This window comes from Eublepharis macularius, chromosome 8, assembly GCF_028583425.1.
Source record: "Eublepharis macularius isolate TG4126 chromosome 8, MPM_Emac_v1.0, whole genome shotgun sequence".
In the NCBI taxonomy this organism is placed as follows: domain Eukaryota; kingdom Metazoa; phylum Chordata; class Lepidosauria; order Squamata; family Eublepharidae; genus Eublepharis; species Eublepharis macularius.
Genome location: NC_072797.1, coordinates 68,929,978 through 68,948,900, shown reverse-complemented (window position 1 = coordinate 68,948,900; position 18,923 = coordinate 68,929,978). Strand labels below are relative to the sequence as shown.

Below are 18,923 nucleotides of genomic sequence, written 5' to 3'. Positions count from 1 at the left end.
CTCAGATCAAAGCCTGTGACATAGATGTAATTGTTATTTCTGATCATGCCCCTATCTCTTTAGTCCTTGGGTTTCCAGATTGTGTTAGACCACCCAGTCAATGGTGCCTTAACATTTCTCGTCTCAATGATTAAACTTTTAAAACACAGATGAAAGCTGAGTTTCCAGAGTATTTTAATATTAGCCAAGGAACTGTGAATACTCATGTTATTGAATGGAAAACCTATAAAGCTTTCATCAGAGGAAGGATTATTGCATATGCGTCTTACAAGAAACTTAGAGAAAAGGAAGAAACAATCATGCAAAATAAGTTGAAATATTTGTTCTACTTGATTTGCTACATCTCCCAATCCAGATCTCTAGCGAGAGTTGCAAAAGATTAAATATGAGTATAATAACATATTGTCAATGAAAGCAGAACATGCTTTGACATGCTTGCATCAGTCATACTGGGAAAGGGGAGAGCGAACAGGCAAATTGTTAGCTCCTCGTTTAAGACAGCAAAGGAACAAGAATATGTAATGCACAGTGTGTGTGTTATGTGCCATCAAGTCGCCTCTGACCTATGGTGATTCTATGAATGAGAGACCCCCCCCCCCAAATGTCCTATCATTAACAGACTTGCTCAGATCCTGCAAACTGGAGGATGTGGCTTCTTTTATTGAGTCAAGCCATCTCATTTTAGGTCATTCCCTATTCCTGCTCCCTTCCACTTTTCCTAGAGTTATTAACTTTTCCAAAGAATTTTGTTTTTTCATGATGTGACCAAAGCATGCATCTGACGAAGAGAACTGTGATTCTCGAAAGCTTATGCTACAATAAAATTGGTTAGTCTTAAAGGTGCTACTGGACCAAAGTACGATAGCCTTCGTTTTGTCATTTTAGCTTCTAGGGAGAATTCAGGCTTGATTTGATCTAGTACCCACTTATTTGTCTTTTTGGCAGTCCATGATATCCGCAAAACTCTCTCCACATTTTAAATGAATCAATTTTCTTCCTGTTAACTTTCTTCACCATCCAACTTTCACATCCATACATAGTAATGGGGAATATCATGGTTTGGATTACCTTGATCTTGGTTCCCAGAAAGACATCTTTATCTTTAAGGATCTTTTTTAACTCCCTCACATATGTTCTTCCGAATCTCAGTCTTCTCATTTCTTCATTGCAGTCTCTCTTTTGGTTGATGATTGAGCCAAGGAATAAAAAATCTTGAACAATTTCAATTTCTTCATTGTCAACTTTAAAATTGTATAATTCCTCAGTGGTCATTACTTTTGTCTTCTTGATGTTCAACTATAATCCTGGTTTGGTGCTTTCTCCTTTCACCTATATCAGTAGTCATTTCAAGCCTTCACTATTTTCTGCCAGTTAACGTGATGTCATCTGCATATCTCAAGTTGTTAATGTTCCTTCCACCAATTTTCACTCCACCTTCTTCTAGATCTAATCCAGCTTTCCTTATGATATACTCTGCATAGAGGTCGAACAGGTAGGGAGATAATATGCATCCTACTTCTACAGAAATAAACTTTTGAAAAACTTTTATTCTAATTTGTATATTAAGGGCAAAGAACCATTAGGAAAAGACCTGGAAGCCTTTTTCCTCTCATCTTGATCCTCTACATTTAGATACTGCTCAGCAACAGCTTCTTGCTGAACCTTTGCATATGGATGAAATTAAGACTGTGATAATGAATATGAAGACTGGCAAATCTCCAGGATCAGATGGGTACCCTATTGAATGGTATAAAACCTTTTCAGATTTTTAAATTCTAAAATTATATCAATGTATAATTAATTTTTTTTAATCCAGCATATTGCCAGGATCACTGCAGGATGCTTACATTACTATGATTCCAAAGCTGGGCAGAGACCATACTTAATGTGCAAATTTTCAACCTATTTCTTTGATAAATGTGAATGCTATGATATTAACTGCCATTCTTGCTAACAGACTTCCAAAGGTTATTAGAACTGTGGTACATGTAGACCAGGTAGGATTGATAAAAGGTAGGCAGGGTTCTGATAATCTTACATTGGTCACTGATATGACTGCATTAAATAGAAAGAGGTCTGATCAAGTTGCTATTCTTTCACTTGTTGCTGAAAAAAAATTTGACAAAATAAATTGGAAATTTATTTTTGCCACATTGTCTAAATTTGGCTTCCCTTATGAATTTTTGAAATGGATTAGAATTCTTTATTAGAATGGATTAGAATTCTTTATTTATCCCCTAGATCTAGGGTACAACCTAGTGGTATTTTTTCTGCACCATTTCCTCTTGAAAGAGGTACTAGTCAAGGTTATCCTCTTTGTCCTCTTATTTTTGATCTATGTTTGGAACCTCTGGCTTGTGCTATTAGACAAAGTAATAATATACATAGCTTTATATATAACTCTTTAGAATTTAAAATTATTTTATATTCAGATGATTTTTTACTATTTATTTCAGAACTTCAGTCTTCTATTCCTGAATTAATGAGTTTCATTAGTAATTTTGGTGATCTGTCTGCTATTCAATTAATTTGACAAAATTTGAACTGATGCCACTGGGAGGCAATATCTTCAATCAGACACGAAATAGTGCAACTCCTCAAACCATTACTCATTATAAACCCTTAAAACACCAACATAACCCCCCAACGGATGGTTTGATCAAGAATGGAGGAATCACAAGAAAAGAATAGTTAAATACATGAGGCTAACACGGCACAATAAAGAAACAAGTAGAATCCAGCAACTAAATACACTCAGATCCCCGTACAAGAGCTTACTCAAAAACAAGAAGGCCAAACACCCATGGAACGAACTAGGTCAGCCAGTTTCAGAGAAGAAAGAAGCCTGTTTCTGGGAGCTAGTCTCACTTGGCACCAGCAGAGCTTCTCAACAATGAGATGCCCAAATAGCTGGAAATGTCTGGTTCAGGCACTTGACAAAAATTTACCAACCTCTTCATTACTCATTATTAATTTTGTATTAGAATAATGATTTATTTTTAAGGATATTAGTGTACTGTTGAACTATTTGCCTGATGGTTGGCGGAAATGGACCCTACGTACTCTTACAGTTGCTAAAAGATTTGTACACTGGAAAGACAAAAGCCTGCTTCCTACAATTCATTGAATTGAGAACCTTATAAACTTATCAACATTTGAACATATAGCATATTGACAGCAACTGAGTATGGACTTTGTTTTAGATATTTGGAAACCGTTTATAGAAGCCTATGTACAGGTTTGAAAATAGTGTTTTTTTGTAACCAGCTCTGGGTTTTTTGTCTGTTTTTTATTTATTTTATTTTTTTCATTTTGCAGTTAAATCAATTTAAAAAATTAAAAATTATTTTAAAAATATTCAGGATGGTGAAAACCAAGGCCAGCTATGAAGAACTCTAGGAGACTCTCCACAACTTCATTTGTTGTATTGTTCCCATTCATCCACAATGTAAATCTCAAAAAGGACACTGCAGAGCTGGAGAAAGTAGAGAAGGAGGCAACCAAGATGATTGAGTTGGAGCATCTTTCTTACGAGCAAAGACAGAAGAGACTGGGAAAGTTTATAAAAATTTAGATGAACCTCTATTATATTCCCCCTTTTGTTGCCAGCCACTGTTCAGTTTACCAGAGATGACTGGGGGGGGGGGGGGGAATACGATATTTACAAAATTATGGAATAGAGAGAACTTTTTCTTCCTCTCCCAAAATACTAGAACTCAGGGACGCTCAATGTAGTTGAAGGGCAGTAAATTCAGAATAGACAAAAGGAAATACTTCTTAATTCAACGAGTTAGTAAAATGTGGAATTTTCTGCCAGAGGATGCAGTAATGGCCATAGGCATAAATGGCTTTAAAAGGGTATCAGACAGATTCAAGGAGAATAGGTTCTTAAGTGGCTACTAGCCACGGTGAACAAGGGAATCTCCACATTTAGAGGCAATAACCCTTTGAACACTAGTGCCAGGAAGCAACATCAAAGGAAGAGCTTGGACTCTAGCCCTGTTGGTGGCGCTCCATAGTAACTGGTTGACCACTGTGTGAGACAAGATGCTGGACTAATGGAGAACTGGTCTGATCCAGCAGGACTCTTCTTATGTTCTTAGGTGGTGGTCTTTCACATCACCAAATACCTAATCCTTTTAACTGGAGGTGTTGCAGACTGAACCTATAACCTTCAGCATGTAAAACAGATGTTCTACTATGCAGACCCAGAAACAGCAAACATAGTCAAATCAGAATGGATTCCATGAAGATAAAAAGTCCCTGAGCCTGCTGAAAATGTGGGGAGGGAGGAATATAAATCGAAAATAAATAAAGATAAAATAAAAAAGCCAGTGCTTATATATTAGCCAGTATAACCAAAATGGATGAATGTATTATATATAATTTTTCATATTCAACTGAACAGAAGAATTTGTTACACATTGGTTTGGTTCTTTATCCTGTATTAGTTTTCCTCTTTGTTATGATGAACATAGTGATAGGCTGCAACCCTTAGTAATTAATAAAACAGGTATCTCGCAAACATGCATATGAGTACCACAGAATGCTCAGTCATGGGTAGGGGGTATAGATTATTAAATTTCTCTCACTTTGCAGTACCAAAAGAATAAAAATCTCTATCCATATTTGTGATTTAGACTAAAATACAGCTACATATCAAAACACAACCTATATATGTAAAGACAAGTGTCCTGACTGATTTATCAATGCCCAGCCATTTCAAACCCCTAGACCTAGAAACATGAAATTTGGGGAGAACATTCTTTTCATGATGTAGGTAAAAAATAAAAGGTAATCCCCTGTGCAAGCACCAAGTCATTATTGATTCATGGGGGGAACGTCACATCACGACGTTTTCTTGGCAGACTTTTTGTTACGGGGTAGTTTGCCATTGCCTTCCCCAGTAATCCACACTTTACCCCCAGGAAACTGGTTACTCATTTTACCAACCTCAGAAGGATGGAAGGCTGAGTTAACCTTCAGCCAGCTACTTGAACCCGGCTTCTGCCAGGATTGAACTCAGGCAGTGAGCAGAGCAGCTTACCACTCTGCGCCACAGGGCTCTTCTTTCATGATGTAAACACCCGCTAAGAAGGGATTTTAAGAAATTCGCCCTTAAGGGGGTATAAAGGGGTAAAATGTGTTTTCCCAAGGGGATACAGCTTCCCTGTGTGGATGGCAGGCTGCTCTCTGCTTGCGCCAGCACCCACTACCAGCTTGGCCACTCTTCCCTGATTGGGCCAACCTTTCAAGGTCATTTGCATATGCAGGCTGATTGGGTCTCACAACATTCCACATCTCATCCCCCTCAACCTGAGATAGTTGGAACACAGAAGTCATTTGCATATGCAGCCTGATTGGTCCTCACCTCCCCGCACACACACACACACTCTAAACAGTATGCGGCTGCTATTGGGAGTCATTGAATGTGTCCAGAGGTAAAATGCACCTCCCAGTCTTCCCCTAAAAGTTCACTAGGGTTGCCACTCTCCCTGTGGAGCCTAGCTTTCATGTGTGGCTGGCAAGCTCCTGCCTGCTTACAAACCTCTCTCTATGATTAGTCAGATGTGGAACTCTTGTCTTCTGAGGTAAAAATCAGGTAAAGGAAACTGCAGACAGTTGAAGAAAGACGGTACAAGACTCCTGAATAGGGATAACACACTTTGCTTTATTCAAACACCTTTGTGAAGCTCAGGTACTATGCTATTATACTACAAAACCAATTCCCCCCCAAAAAACCGCACAAACCAAAAAATGTTACATATCCATAAGTATTATAACTGGATTTAAAGTAGTTAAATACCATAGCAAAGCACAGGTATCAAGCTAGTTATTCATATATTAAAATCTCACAATGTGGAAAACTATGAATATTGTACAGGCTACAAAGCCTTTCTTCATTTCAAAGGAATTTGCATGGTGCCATATCAGATACTCAGCCTCTTCAACCACTGCTTCAATCATAATATTTGAACCCATATACAACCAATATGCAAGAACCAATATACAAGGAATATAGAGTCACCTCTCTAGCAGCGCAGTCATGTGGTGCCTCCTCTTTATTCACTTTTCCTTTTGGAAATCCCCAGCCAGACTTTGCTAAGTAACCCTGAACCAGCAGCACCTGCAAAATTCAAACAATCATTTAGACAATTAAGACTTCATGAAGGAGAAAAGTTAATCAGGAGAAGCACCAGTTAACATTTAACATTAATACTTATCCAAGTGTTAGGTACTTGTCCAGAGATGACCCCCCCCCCCGATGCCCCTGGACTTACCCCACCCAGCCAAGGGTGTCAGGGAAGCTGCCAGAGTTGAAGCAGCAACCTAGCCAGCCACAGGAGGAGCGGCAGCGCCCAGGACGCCTCTGGAGTCAGGGAGCGTCAGGCAAAGCAGCCAGGTCCAGCTGGGCGGTACAGCCTTCCCCAGATGTCACGGCAAAGCGGTCCCGCATTACAGTGTGGCTCACTGGGAAAACTTCCAAAGTCAGGGAAGCCGCTGCCGAACCAAGCTGACCCTCACCATCGCAGGGAAGGGCCATGGGGGCTGGGGAAGATCAGGATGGGACGGCGCAAAAGACGGAGACCACCACTTGAGCCACAGCAACAGAGGAGGGATAGGAGCCAGGGCCCAGGGAGCAGCCGCAGGAAGCCCCAAACATCTCCTGTGGTACCAGCCGGCCCAGCCAAACTGGAATGACCACTGGCCCAACGGCGGGGGCAGGGTCCACCAAAAGGCAGCCCGCTCAACAGCCCAGTCAGACAAGGGGGCGGGGTCCACCCAGTCCCTCTCTACAGGTCGCCACTGATGGGCAGCGAGGGACTACGGACGGGCAAGCCCCAGACGGGACACTGACCAACCAGTGGTCCTAGAGGTCACCGGGGTGGAGGCGGGATACCTCTGGGTGGGCAGAGCCTGGGGGAGGAGGCAATGACAAGGAGGACCTATAAAAGGCAGCCCAGCAAGGGGAGCCAGTGAGGAGTAGTTGGGAGCAAGCGAGAGTGGTTAAAGAGAGAGAGTGAAATGAAAGCGGGACAAGGGGCAGAGAGAAGGCAAGACCAGCCCAACAGCAGGAAAGATGATTGTAGGGTGCTGTAAGCGCCCCTCCTCCCACCATTTCTGAGGTATCTCTAAGCTGGTCTCTTCATCTAGGCCATCCTGGAAGGTATGCCTTCCTCAGGCTCTGACAACCCTAAAACGGACCCTGACAATGGTTGTTGTGGGTTTTCCGGGCTGTATTGCCGTGGTCTTGGCATTGTAGTTCCTGACGTTTCGCCAGCAGCTGTGGCTGGCATCTTCAGAGGTGTAGCACCAAAAGACAGAGATCTCTGAGAGATCTCTGTCTTTTGGTGCTACACCTCTGAAGATGCCAGCCACAGCTGCTGGCAAAACGTCAGGAACTACAATGCCAAGACCACGGCAATACAGCCCGGAAAACCCACAACAACCATTGTTCTCCGGCCGTGAAAGCCTTCGACAATACATCGGACCCTGACAATACTGAAATACCAGTTTGAGTATGAAATCAGAAATATATACATAGATGCTTCTCTGTAATAGGGGAAAGGGTACCATAAAACATGTTATGTTATGCAACTACAAACCAAGTATTTGCACATCAAAACATTAATAAGTCACTGAAGCAGCCTCAACTGAATGGCTTTACAAGTTAACATCTAATTCACTATAAACTCTTACAAGGCAAAAAAAAATCCTTCAGAAGAGTTTCCCACTTACATTTTCAAGTGTCTCATCAAGAATAATCGCACCATATGTTGGCACTCCCATTTTATACTCTTTCCATTCATCTAAAACCTTCTGCACATCTTCACCTTGAGGCAGTAAAAAAGGGCAATGATTGAAAAGTACAGACAGTCAAGGAAATTCATGGCATGAGGACACACACCATATCCATTTAAATTTTACAAGAACATATCTATCAAGTCTTTTCCTTCATGTGTACTGTCTTCAGCAAAATTACCATCATTTATTTAAATGGGGATATTTTAGAGGCTACGTAAGAGAGGTTTAATATTTACATGACATCCAGTGTGGGAGCCACAAAGGACTGTTGCAACAAATGCAAAAGAATCATGTATTGTGGCACCTTAAAGACCAACACATTTATAGTGGCATAAGCTGGACTAGCACACTTCAGCAGTTGTATACAGTGAATCCTTGGTCAGTAAGAAAAAAAAGAAAAATTATGAACAATGAATTATAAGAACAGGTGTAACAGTTAAGGAGTCCGTTGTCAACACTGAAGGTTAGCACAGAAAATATCACAAACCTTTCAACACATCGGGCTGTATCTCACCTAAAATTTCCACCCATGCAAGAGAAGGGATTTTCACCAATTCCATGCCCCCCCAGCTGATTTCCAATCTCCACCCTCAGGAACAGCTGGGAGGGACTGGATAATGGTCCTCCCATTCCCCAAGACCAGCATTTTGGGAGGTATTTTAAGCTGGGGCAGGAGAGAGGAGGTGGGAAAGTAACACTTTCCCTGACAAAATAAGTCTACCTGCAGAAATAGTAGGCAGCTGTAGCTCACAATTTCTCTTTCCTCTGTATGCAAGATTCTTGCTGACTGAGAATTTTCTTCATGCATTTAATGAATAAGGTTCAAACTCATGAAAACTTGTGCTACAATACATGTGTTAGCCTTCAGGGTGCTACAAGATTCTTCTTTCGTTTTTAAGTATATGTCATGATTCAAAAGCCCTATCATGGAAACCATCAGGATAAGGGAAATTTGTAAACTGTCACTTGTTTGGAAGTCTTTGGCACCTTAAGACTCTCCTTTAAGAAATCAAAAGAAGAAAAGTCTATCAACTGGATGAGACCTGGGGGGCCCTCCCCCCACTTAACTCACTGATATGTCACCACATATACAATCAGGTTGCTACCCTCTTATCAAATTTATCAACTTAAGGTTGGAGAGAGGAAAGTGAGGAACATAGTGTAAAGCAGTTCTTTTCAAACTATTTCATATGGCAGACCACCAATTTTTTTCCCAATGGGCCAGGGACTAGTGCCGAATTTGTGCCACATTATTATTGTATCTGGATAGGCACATAACACATCAGTTTAGAAAAACTAACATTATTCACTTTATAAATTGAAACAGGAGTGTGTTTTCCAATTATAGCATATTCACAGGGATGTTAATAATAATAATAATAATCGATTTATATACTGCCCTACAGGACAACTTAACGCCCACTCAGAGTGGTTTACAAAGTGTGTTATTATTATCCCCACAACAAACACCCTGTGAGGTGGGTGGGGCTGAGAGAGCTCCTAGAAGCTGTGACTGACCCAAGGTCACCCAACTGGCATCAAGTGGAGGAGTGTTCCCATTTAAATAAATTGAAGATTTGACTGAAACGCTATGTGTCTGTGCGGATAATCAGAAATTACTCTTATTGGTTATGATAGAAGAAAATATTATTTTAGTTATTTTAAAGCTCAAGGAATAAAGATGTTAACAAAAATAGTAATATATAAAAATTAAAAATGTAATTAAAAAATTGAAAAAGTAATCCCAAACAACAGACACATATAGATTCATGCAAGTGGAGGTCTCACAATAAAATGTTGCAGATTGTGGAGATATTTGTCTCCACAGTTGTCCCACTCCCAACTACCATTCCCTGTTACTACTGTGTCCCCTCCTTCTCTGTTACTTCCCCACACCCAGGCACCCTTTGCTGTTACTCTTGTTACTCACAAAGATCCCTTTTGGCCCTCCCTCCCAAAGACTCTTATCCTTTTCTTATCCTTGTCCTTTCCAAACACCTTTCATCCCTCCTCCCCCTGTTTCTTATCTTTTCCCTGAGCAGTCTGGTAATGGCTCAAGCAAGATTGGGATCCAGTAGCACCTTAAAGACCAATTAGATTGTGGAGATATTAGTCTCCATGTTATTAACCTCTACGTTATAAGAAGCCACCAATTTCTACACATTAAGGCTCTACTGAAATAACAGGACATTTCTCAAGGCCTGTTGGTAAGCCCAATTAAGTTCTCTATTTCTTGAAGCAAAAGCATCAATGTGTGATTTCCAGTGGAACACATATAGTCACAAAAAGCATAGGTAACACATGTATAGCAGCACTGAGTGTGAAACACTAAATGACCCAGATAAGAACTACCATGGCAAGTCCTGTTGATCCTAAGCAAGCATTTTTTTAAAAAATATAATACACCAAATGTTATACAGGAAGATACCAAAGAACATAAAATGTTCACAAGTGATTCCTTTAATTAAATCTGACCCACAACAAAATATTTCAACACAGAAAGGATATCAGCTTTAGCAAAATCTCTTATCCCACACTGAGGTAATCCTGGTGTGTTCTGCATGTAGAAATCCAAATAAAACCAATGGGCAAGCTCAACCTGAAAACATACTCTGATAGCATTGTCTCGTTCCTCACTGGGAATGTGCAAAATAAAGCGGCTGTTGGAAGAGAAAAAAGTTATTTTTCAAAAACTAACAATTTAGAAATCGGTTGAACATGCAGAGAGAGAGACAGGTTTTCAGTCTATACATTTAGAAAAGGCTAACCTCCAGTTACCACCTTGAGATTATTAACAAAAACACTATAAACTCTCACAAAGGTATTCTAGAGTATGTTTTCATAAGTCAGAGCACACTTTCTGCTCAGTTGGCAGAAAAAACTATGCCCACAATTACAAACAACAGAAAAGTGGAGGGGGAGGAGAGAAGATCAGGCTGAGATGTGATATAATGTATTGCAAAGCTAGATAAAAACAAGATCAATTTAAAACAGTAAACAATCCACACAGAGTAGGTGTGGACCCTGAAGGCAGTAAATTTTTCAGCGCTTTATTTTTCTATGTAACTTTCTCCATTTAGAGAAAGTTATTGTTTCATAAAAATCAGTAACAATTAATGAATGCCATTTGCCATACAATATTAGCCGAGATTGGCATTTTTAAAGTTGAAATTACTGTTTTTCAGAAGATTGTCCCAAGGAGTTGAGAGAGGATATATGTATGTTTCATTGATTTGCAAACCAGAGTAAGGGGGGATATTTATAGCTATAAATACATACAATAATCCAAATTTCAAAACCAAGTTATACAACTTGGTTTTGAAATTTGTTATATATACAAATTTCCAAGTTATATATACAATCACCTTTTCAACTTCTTAGGTTAAATCAAAACCAAAGCTAAAATTCTAATTTATATGCTTCCCTTGACAGAAAGGATATTGTAATCAGCAATCAGATATGGAACTAATGAGTAATGCAAGTGATGAGGTGCCCCAGAGACCTGCGTAGAAGAGTTAACTTCTGCTAAAATAGATAAGTTCATGGCCATGTCATCAGCAGATCATGCACAGCTCTTTAGGGATACTAAAATTGCAGTGCAATTCTCAGCATGTATGTTCCCATGAAGTTCAATGGGACTTAACTTCCTGGTAAACATGCTCAAGCATTGTGGCAACAATGATCAGTGCTCTGGGGTTTTTTAAATTAAATTTAAATAAAACAGGGAACTGCAACCTGTATGTGTCTTTAAGCAATGCAAGGAAGTACACATCTTTTACTTTTTACAAGTATTATTACAATAAAAACAATTTCCACATAAACTTTTAAATCTGTGAACAGTTCAACACCTATTTCCTCCCCACCCCTCCCGCCAAATCTTGCTACTGGGACATAAAATATGGGGTACGTTTCACATTTGTTTACTAAAGTTAACACACACTAAATTATATCACAGTCTATTTATGGGAAAACTCCCAATTTTAATATTTCTGAAAAATCTACATTACTGTGTGGATCACTCACAACTACTGATGAATTGGTAAACAAGACACTTAATGTATACAAACAATTACTTTCTGTAGAGAGCTAAGTATTTCCAGTCTCTATTACCAAATATGCATATTAATTCTCTCTCAGCAGCTTCTCCCTAGAGTCTCTGAAATGCTCCTCTGAAAAATCTTTAATCTGTAATCTTTAAATTTAGCATTGACTATCCAAAGAAGCTGAAATGCTCATGCATTGATTATTAAATATTAACATTTCAGCATCTATTTTGTATCCTCTTTTCTCCTTTCTGGAACATAAGATTATTAGATTTCTGAAAATTCATCCAAATAAATGTATAGCATGTATTAATATAATCATTATTTGTTTTCAAATCTTCAACTCTATTGCTATGGACACTGTACAGACAGAGCAAAAAAAAACTATCTTGAGGTGTGAGGTGGTACTTGCTTTTCCAGCAAGATCTGGAAACATTTTCTCAGAAATGATCAGCATCTCTCAATAGATGGAAGGGAATACAAATGCAAATTTCAAAGTTCAGCAGAATATAAGACACTGTTTTAAATCTTGGGGCTTCTACATAGATAAAAAAAAATCAAGCACAACAAGTAATTACATTAACAGTTATAGAGGAACACTCCTATTAGATGTTAGTCCTTGTCTTCAAAGAAGTATTTTCATCACATTCTGAGACTTTCAGTGAGAAAAGTGGGTTTTAAATAATGTAAATAAATAAATAAATGTGACTAGGAAGTAAAAAGCAGGTATCTGCAAGCATGGGGGGGGGGAGGTGGGAGGAAAGATTAACACTGAGGAAGAGCAGGAAAAGGGTTTTTATTCCTCCATCCTCCCTCATTTTACAACCCACCCCATGAATATTCATTTCAATTTTGTTCATGAATCTTTCACCTCCCACCTAAAGGTCCTCTGCAGGAAATTTAGGCCCAGAGAGATGTACACTGTGGCATACATCCACAGATCTCCTTCCACTTCTGATCCTTTCAGCAGGGAATGGGAAAGCTCCTTTCATATTTTTTGTAAACATGTTTTTGAAGGAAACAAAGAAAAAGGGTCCTTCCTAAGTGTATGTGTAGTTGGATACTGTTAACCAGAAAAAATGCCAAATATTTTGGGGGTTGGATTGGCGGTATCCTATACTGCTCCTGTCCCCCACTCCCAACATGATTCCCAATTCCAATATTATCACTCCTGATAATATCAGATTTCGGAATCTTGTTAGGGAGGCAGAAGCAGCTATGGAGGAAGGAGCGCTCACCAGTTGGTAGCATGTTAACCTTCCAAAATTTAAAGGGCCAGTATTTTCAATGGAAAGACCTGGCTGTCAAATTCTGAAAATAAGGGCAGGTGAGTCACTGACCAGATGGATAATAAGAAGATTCTAGGGTCTGATGACAAATGTCCAGAACTACCCCCAAATTTACACAAGTATGGTGAGAGTGAGCCCACCACAATTCCCAACTTCAGGGTGTTTACAGCACCGCTGGCACTCCAGCCCCTTTAAGTACCACTTGTTGAGCCTGTTCCATAGAACAGCCAGAAAATGGGGAGTGGGCCACAACTGTGCCTGAGTGTTCCTTGGACTCACACAAGGCTCGGTTGCCCCAAGAACCCTTCTCCCCCTTTTAATTCTGCATGTGAAAGTCAGGAAAGGCACAATGGCAGTTTTAATTAAATATGGTGGATACTGTTCTGGTATTTCCAGAATGATTTTCCAAAACTGATTGATTTTTCCAAAAGTAAAACAAGAACTGGGCCCTTCCTAACACAGAATTAAAATGATAGCACGCACACCACTCATCCTTCCCTAGGTGGCTCCTTGTATTGGCTCACCAGGAAGTCAGCTACATTTTGCTACAATTTACAGAACCTTACCTACTGCTCACCTCACCCCATTCAGGTCCATAAGCACAAACAGCAATTATCAGAGTCCTAGATCATTGCTTCCTGGCGTCTGACCTTTTTTGCATTTCCTGTACCAGATAGATTTTCTCACTGCCTAGTGATTTATCTTGTTGTCTACCTTACATGTTCAAGATTTCTCAGTGGAATGGCCTGCCTGAAGAGGTCAGGAGAGCCCCCACTCTCCCAGCTTTCTGTAAATGATGCAAAACCGAATTATTCAAAAAGGATTTTTACTCTGATAGGAGAGCTGTATTGTAAGGAGGGGATCTCAGATGATCTACTAATGAGTTAAGAACCATAGACTTCACCACTATGTTGTATTGGATTCCTGCTAACGCTATGTCTTTGTGAACTTGTATCTATTTATCCTATGTAAATATGGTAACACGCTATCTATTTACCCTATCCTCCAATGTGATTTACACTATCACATGTCAGCAACGCTCCTCCACTCTCTACATTGGACAAACTGGCCAGTCCCTTTGACAAAGAATTAACGGACATAAGTCTGACATCAGGAACCAAAGCATTCAAAAACCAGTGGGAGAACATTTTAACCTTTCAGGATATTCAGTTGCTGACCTAAAAGTAGCAGTAGCAGAGGAATTTCAAAGGGAGATTACAAAAAGAGACTGCTGAATTGCAACTGATAACGAAGCTCAAAACAATGCATCTACCTGGACAGAATCGAGACACTGGCTTTCTGTCTCATTACCAATGCTAATTTCTCCACACCCACTACCCCTCTGCATACCCCGCCTTATTCAATCACGGCTACCTTTGTCATTCACTGGCTATTATCATTCAGCTTCTGTAATCACTCCACTCTCTGAGATATAAGAACAGATTGTAAGGTTCTGCCAGATAGATTTCAATGACTTCACTACATGAGTCCAGAACTGCATGAGTTAAAAGTTTTATTGATAACCTACTAATTCAGCTATCCGTTACAGGGTCATTGCCAGGAATAAAATTCTGTGCCAAGCAACAAGCCTATACTGAAATCTAGGTACAGCCTAGTTCCCTCCCCACTAGCTACAGTGTATGCAATTCAAAAGCAAAGTAAAGCAACTACAAAGGCAAGCGGAGAGGATGTTTTAGAAAATTCAGAAGTTCCAAGTTTATGTATCCATGACAATGGTTCCTCTTCCCAGGTTGAGCTCCGGAGGTAGGCAGATAAGTTGGAGACAACTAAGCTCAGGAGGTGACCCTCCCTCCTCTGCAGGCTTTCACAGAAACTCAGGAGACAGCTGCAGCTGTCTCTAACCAAAGAGCACAATGTCCATTAGAGTCCAGTCCTTGGCCTAGGTCATTACTCAGCAGTCCAGGGGGTTGTCACGCCCTTGAAGTATGGCAGGGGATGCTAAGACTCTAACACAGATGGACTCACATTCCAGCTGTATCTGAAGAAATGAGCTGTGGCTCACGAAAGCTCATACCCTACCACTAATTTTGTTAGTCTCAAAGGCGCTACTGGACTCTTGCTCTTTTCCACTGCTACGAACAAGGCTACCCATCTTGATCTATTTACCCTATGGTATTGTTTATGGAAATGGTCTTAATATTGACTGTACTAATCTCACACTGTGTAATCTGCCTCGAGTCTCAGCGAGAAAGGCGGACTATAAATGATATAATAAATAAAATAAATAAGTCCCAACTAGGCCACTGGGAGAGACCTAGCACTATAACATGTCATAGTGAAATTTCCCTAAATTATGAACTTGTTGGTCCAATCATCCACAAGCAAAATTCATTGCTGGAACATTCCTTTTGTTTCCTTTTCCAAAAAAACTGACAAAGAAATTATTAAGACTTCATGAGGGAAACTCAGCAAGTGGCCACAGAAACAGAGTACCGATTAGAAGAAATAAGCAGTTCCCATTTTATCATTAAAAGATAAATGGTGATACACTTGCTTTCTTTACATTCTGAAGATTACAGAATCAATATTTATTCTACATAGTACACCCAAGCGCCAACTGCCATTCAGTGGGTTGAATCCAGTGCTCTGTCAGCGTGAGAGTCAATTTATATGCTCCTCTTCTGATTGATTCCAGTGTGGACTAACAGCCAGGCAGGTTGAGGACAGCTTTAATGAGAGGGAAGAAGGAGCAAACATCAACCCTTCCTCCTTCAATAAATATTTCATAATTTTTTTTATTTTTCATAACTACAAAACACTACACCAGACTATCACAAGGAAAGGGGAGAGGGAAGGGACAAAGGGGGGTGGAAAAAGAAAAGGGGGGGAATGAACTACAAACACTAAACTTCAATGTTTCCCTTCATACTGTCATAATACAAAAGTAGCTCCATAGAATAATGATGGAGTGGTTAATCATACAGAGAATAAACATTTCAAATTCTGATTAAACTTTCCTCCCCCTTCTAGGTCCCGGACGCAGTTCTCTCTGTTCAACTGCTGTTGCGATGCTCTCCTCCTCCTCCCCCCCTCCGGCTCCTCCTTTTCTTCGTTCTTGGTGCAGCAGAGTTCTGGGTTTTTATTCTCAAAATCCTTTAGTTGATCTTCTGATAATATCTTATAGGCCTGATCTTTATATCTGAACCATATTCCTTCCGGGAATAACCATTTGTACTTTATTCCATGGTCCCTCAGAAGAGCTGCAAACTTTTTATATTTAAAACGCCGTTTCCGGACTAGAAATGGAACGTCCTTCAAAATCTTGACTTTCAAACCCATAAAGTCCAAATCCGCATTGTATGAGTTATATAGGATGATGTCCCGAATCTTTTTAGATGAAAAGTCAATAATGATCTCACGAGGCAACTGTCGCTTTGTTGCATATTTTGAAGAAGCCCAACGGACCTCCAAAATGGCGCTTTTAACCTCTTCTTTAGTCGTCCTCGCGGGTATCGCCAATAGTTCCGAGACCACCTCCCACAGATCCTCTTTTTCCTCCTCTTTCACGTTTTGGAGACGCAAAATTGTCTGCGTTCGTTCCACCTGTAGCCCGATCAGCTGGTTCTCCACCAACTTCAGCTCCTTTTTTGTAGCCTTCACAAGTGACGCACTTTCCAGAGCAGACTTTTCTGCCCCCCCCCCCGCTGCTGCCTTAATGGTTTTCACCTCACTTTCAATTAAGCCCACCCTTTGATCAGTTTCGTTCAGCTTGTCAACAAAGGGTTTTATAGCTTCCACCACCGCCCTGCGCACCAACTCTTCGAGCGACTCCCCCTTCTGCAAGGTAGCCGAGATTGACTTACCGAGAGCGGGACTTTGCTTCTTTGCTGCCATTTTTTGGGGGGGGGGGCAACAAAATTCTGGAACTCAACGAAAGGGAAGAGCGAGTCTTCTTCAGATCAACCTCTCCTTCACAAACGCTTGTAGAACAGAAGGGATTCGCTTGTTTACAGGCTTCCGCCTGTTTTTTTTACTTGCCGTTTCTCGTTGCCCGGCGGCACTCGAGGCGCCGCGCACATCTGCCGGCCTCCATAGGGACAAACGGGCAATTCCCCCCCCCCGCATTGATTTCGGGGAGTTCTTCCCGTCACGTCCCGGACCCTGGCTCCCTCCCTGGGAGTCCTGGGGGCTAAGCCTTGCGGATCAGCCGCCCGGTCAGGGTGCCCGGTCGTTTCCTCCCGGACCAGCTGAGAGGAGCGTCCGGCATGGCTGAGAAAACGAAACCGAATCCTCCTTCAATAAATATTTCAAAAGCCAAAAACAAGGGGACTGGGTGATCAACTGATTTAGCAACAACTTCACTTCGATAGGAAAGTTATTGTAGAAAAAAAGACATGTGCACACTTTAGCATTATCTTCAAGAAAGAGTGTTAGCTCTCTATGATATATATGAGGATCATATGTGTGGAAAGGTTTGGAAAGCAACTCAAAAGTGGACATTCCAGAGTCAGGTACCATGATTCTTCACATAATGAAATCTGGAACGAAAGGAAGCTTCTGCAGCTGAATCTCCTTAACTGAATTTGGGCAAGTACGCATTAGTGTGATTAAAGCAAGGCACCAACCAGTGTAGAGGAAAAGTAAATGGACAGCTTCCTCTTCTTTTCTAGACTGTTTCTTCTTCTTCTACCGGCTGTGCACTTTGGTATATAGGTCCGTGCATGAAGTCAAAACAACGCTGTTGTTTTAATTTATATTTAGAATATAACCACACAAAAAATTGGGTGCAAAATATCACGTCAGGACACGTTTTCAAGGGTGTGTTTTTGTATTTACTGTTGGTGTATCCTCAACATAGGCAGACTAGGTGCTTCGGGTAAGTTTTATTCGTCTTGAGGTTTCACGGGGCTCTACTTGTTTTACCCTGCACTGACACCCTATGAACTTCTCGTGGCAACACGGCGGATCTGTCCTTCTACCCAACAACCCCAGAGATGGATTTCTAGCATAGCCTTTCAACAATTGCGCAGAAAGGCAGATCGTTCCCCCACAAATGGTTACAGCAAAAACTACATACACGCTCCTCGGTACTCAGTTGTGTTTCTTTTTTAAACCAAGCCCAAAGCGTTTAGGCCGTTCTAACTCCTTCCGTTGCCGCCTCCCCCCTGGAGTCTCTGAGCGAGGTTTTCGAAACAGAGGTTGAGGTGCGTCTTCCCTCTGGCCGGTGTGGCGTCCGAGGGGCGGCTGCCGCTCCACCGACAAACGGCGGGCGGCGCTCCGAGGGCCTTACCTACACAGGTCGTCCAGGACGCTGCTGGGAATCTCGGCCTTCTTGGTCTCCATGAGGAAGCAACCCGGCTCATCCCGACGCAGCGGGGCCCGAAGGAACACGCGAGGGGGCCCAGGGGGCGAGGCGAGAGGCAGAGCAGGACGAAGGGGGAAAGGCGGGGCTGCCCCGTGGGAAGGAAGGCCAACAGAGCCAATCGCCTAAGCCGTTGTTCGAAGAGGCGGGAAAGATAGGAGAAAATTGTTTTTGCAGCCAATAAACAGGACGGGAATCGGGAGAAAGTAGCCAATCAGCTATCCGCTGGCAATGACGGTCACTTGAGGCAGCCAGTTGGGGAGCGGGGGGGAGGGTCGCTTTTTAGTACTTCGAGGAATGAAACTAACATCGAAACCTTATTTTGGGGGGGGAGGGGGTCCGAGGCGGAACTTCTGTGGCCTGTTTTGTCCACAAGGTAGTAAACGCTTTTTGGCGTTGACGTCTATTTCTTCGTGGGCCATTGAAGCTGCTCAGAAAAGCTTTGGGAAGGTGTTTAGTGAG

General features: G+C 41.3%; 1 protein-coding gene across 1 annotated transcript in view; it reads right to left on the bottom strand.

Moving 5' to 3' along the window:
- The window catches only part of DCP2 (decapping mRNA 2), a 46,712-nt gene extending 28,198 nt beyond the window's left edge, over window positions 1–18,514 (bottom strand). The window contains exons 1-4 of the mRNA XM_054987479.1: window positions 18,390–18,514; window positions 10,315–10,466; window positions 7,741–7,868; window positions 6,029–6,127 (exon numbers count right to left, since the gene is read on the bottom strand). Of these exons, the coding sequence (XP_054843454.1) occupies window positions 6,029–6,127; window positions 7,741–7,868; window positions 10,315–10,466; window positions 18,390–18,442 (432 nt within the window). The 5' untranslated portion in view covers window positions 18,443–18,514. The remainder of the gene's footprint in view (window positions 1–6,028; window positions 6,128–7,740; window positions 7,869–10,314; window positions 10,467–18,389) is intronic.
- Window positions 18,515–18,923: the final 409 nt, after the last annotated feature.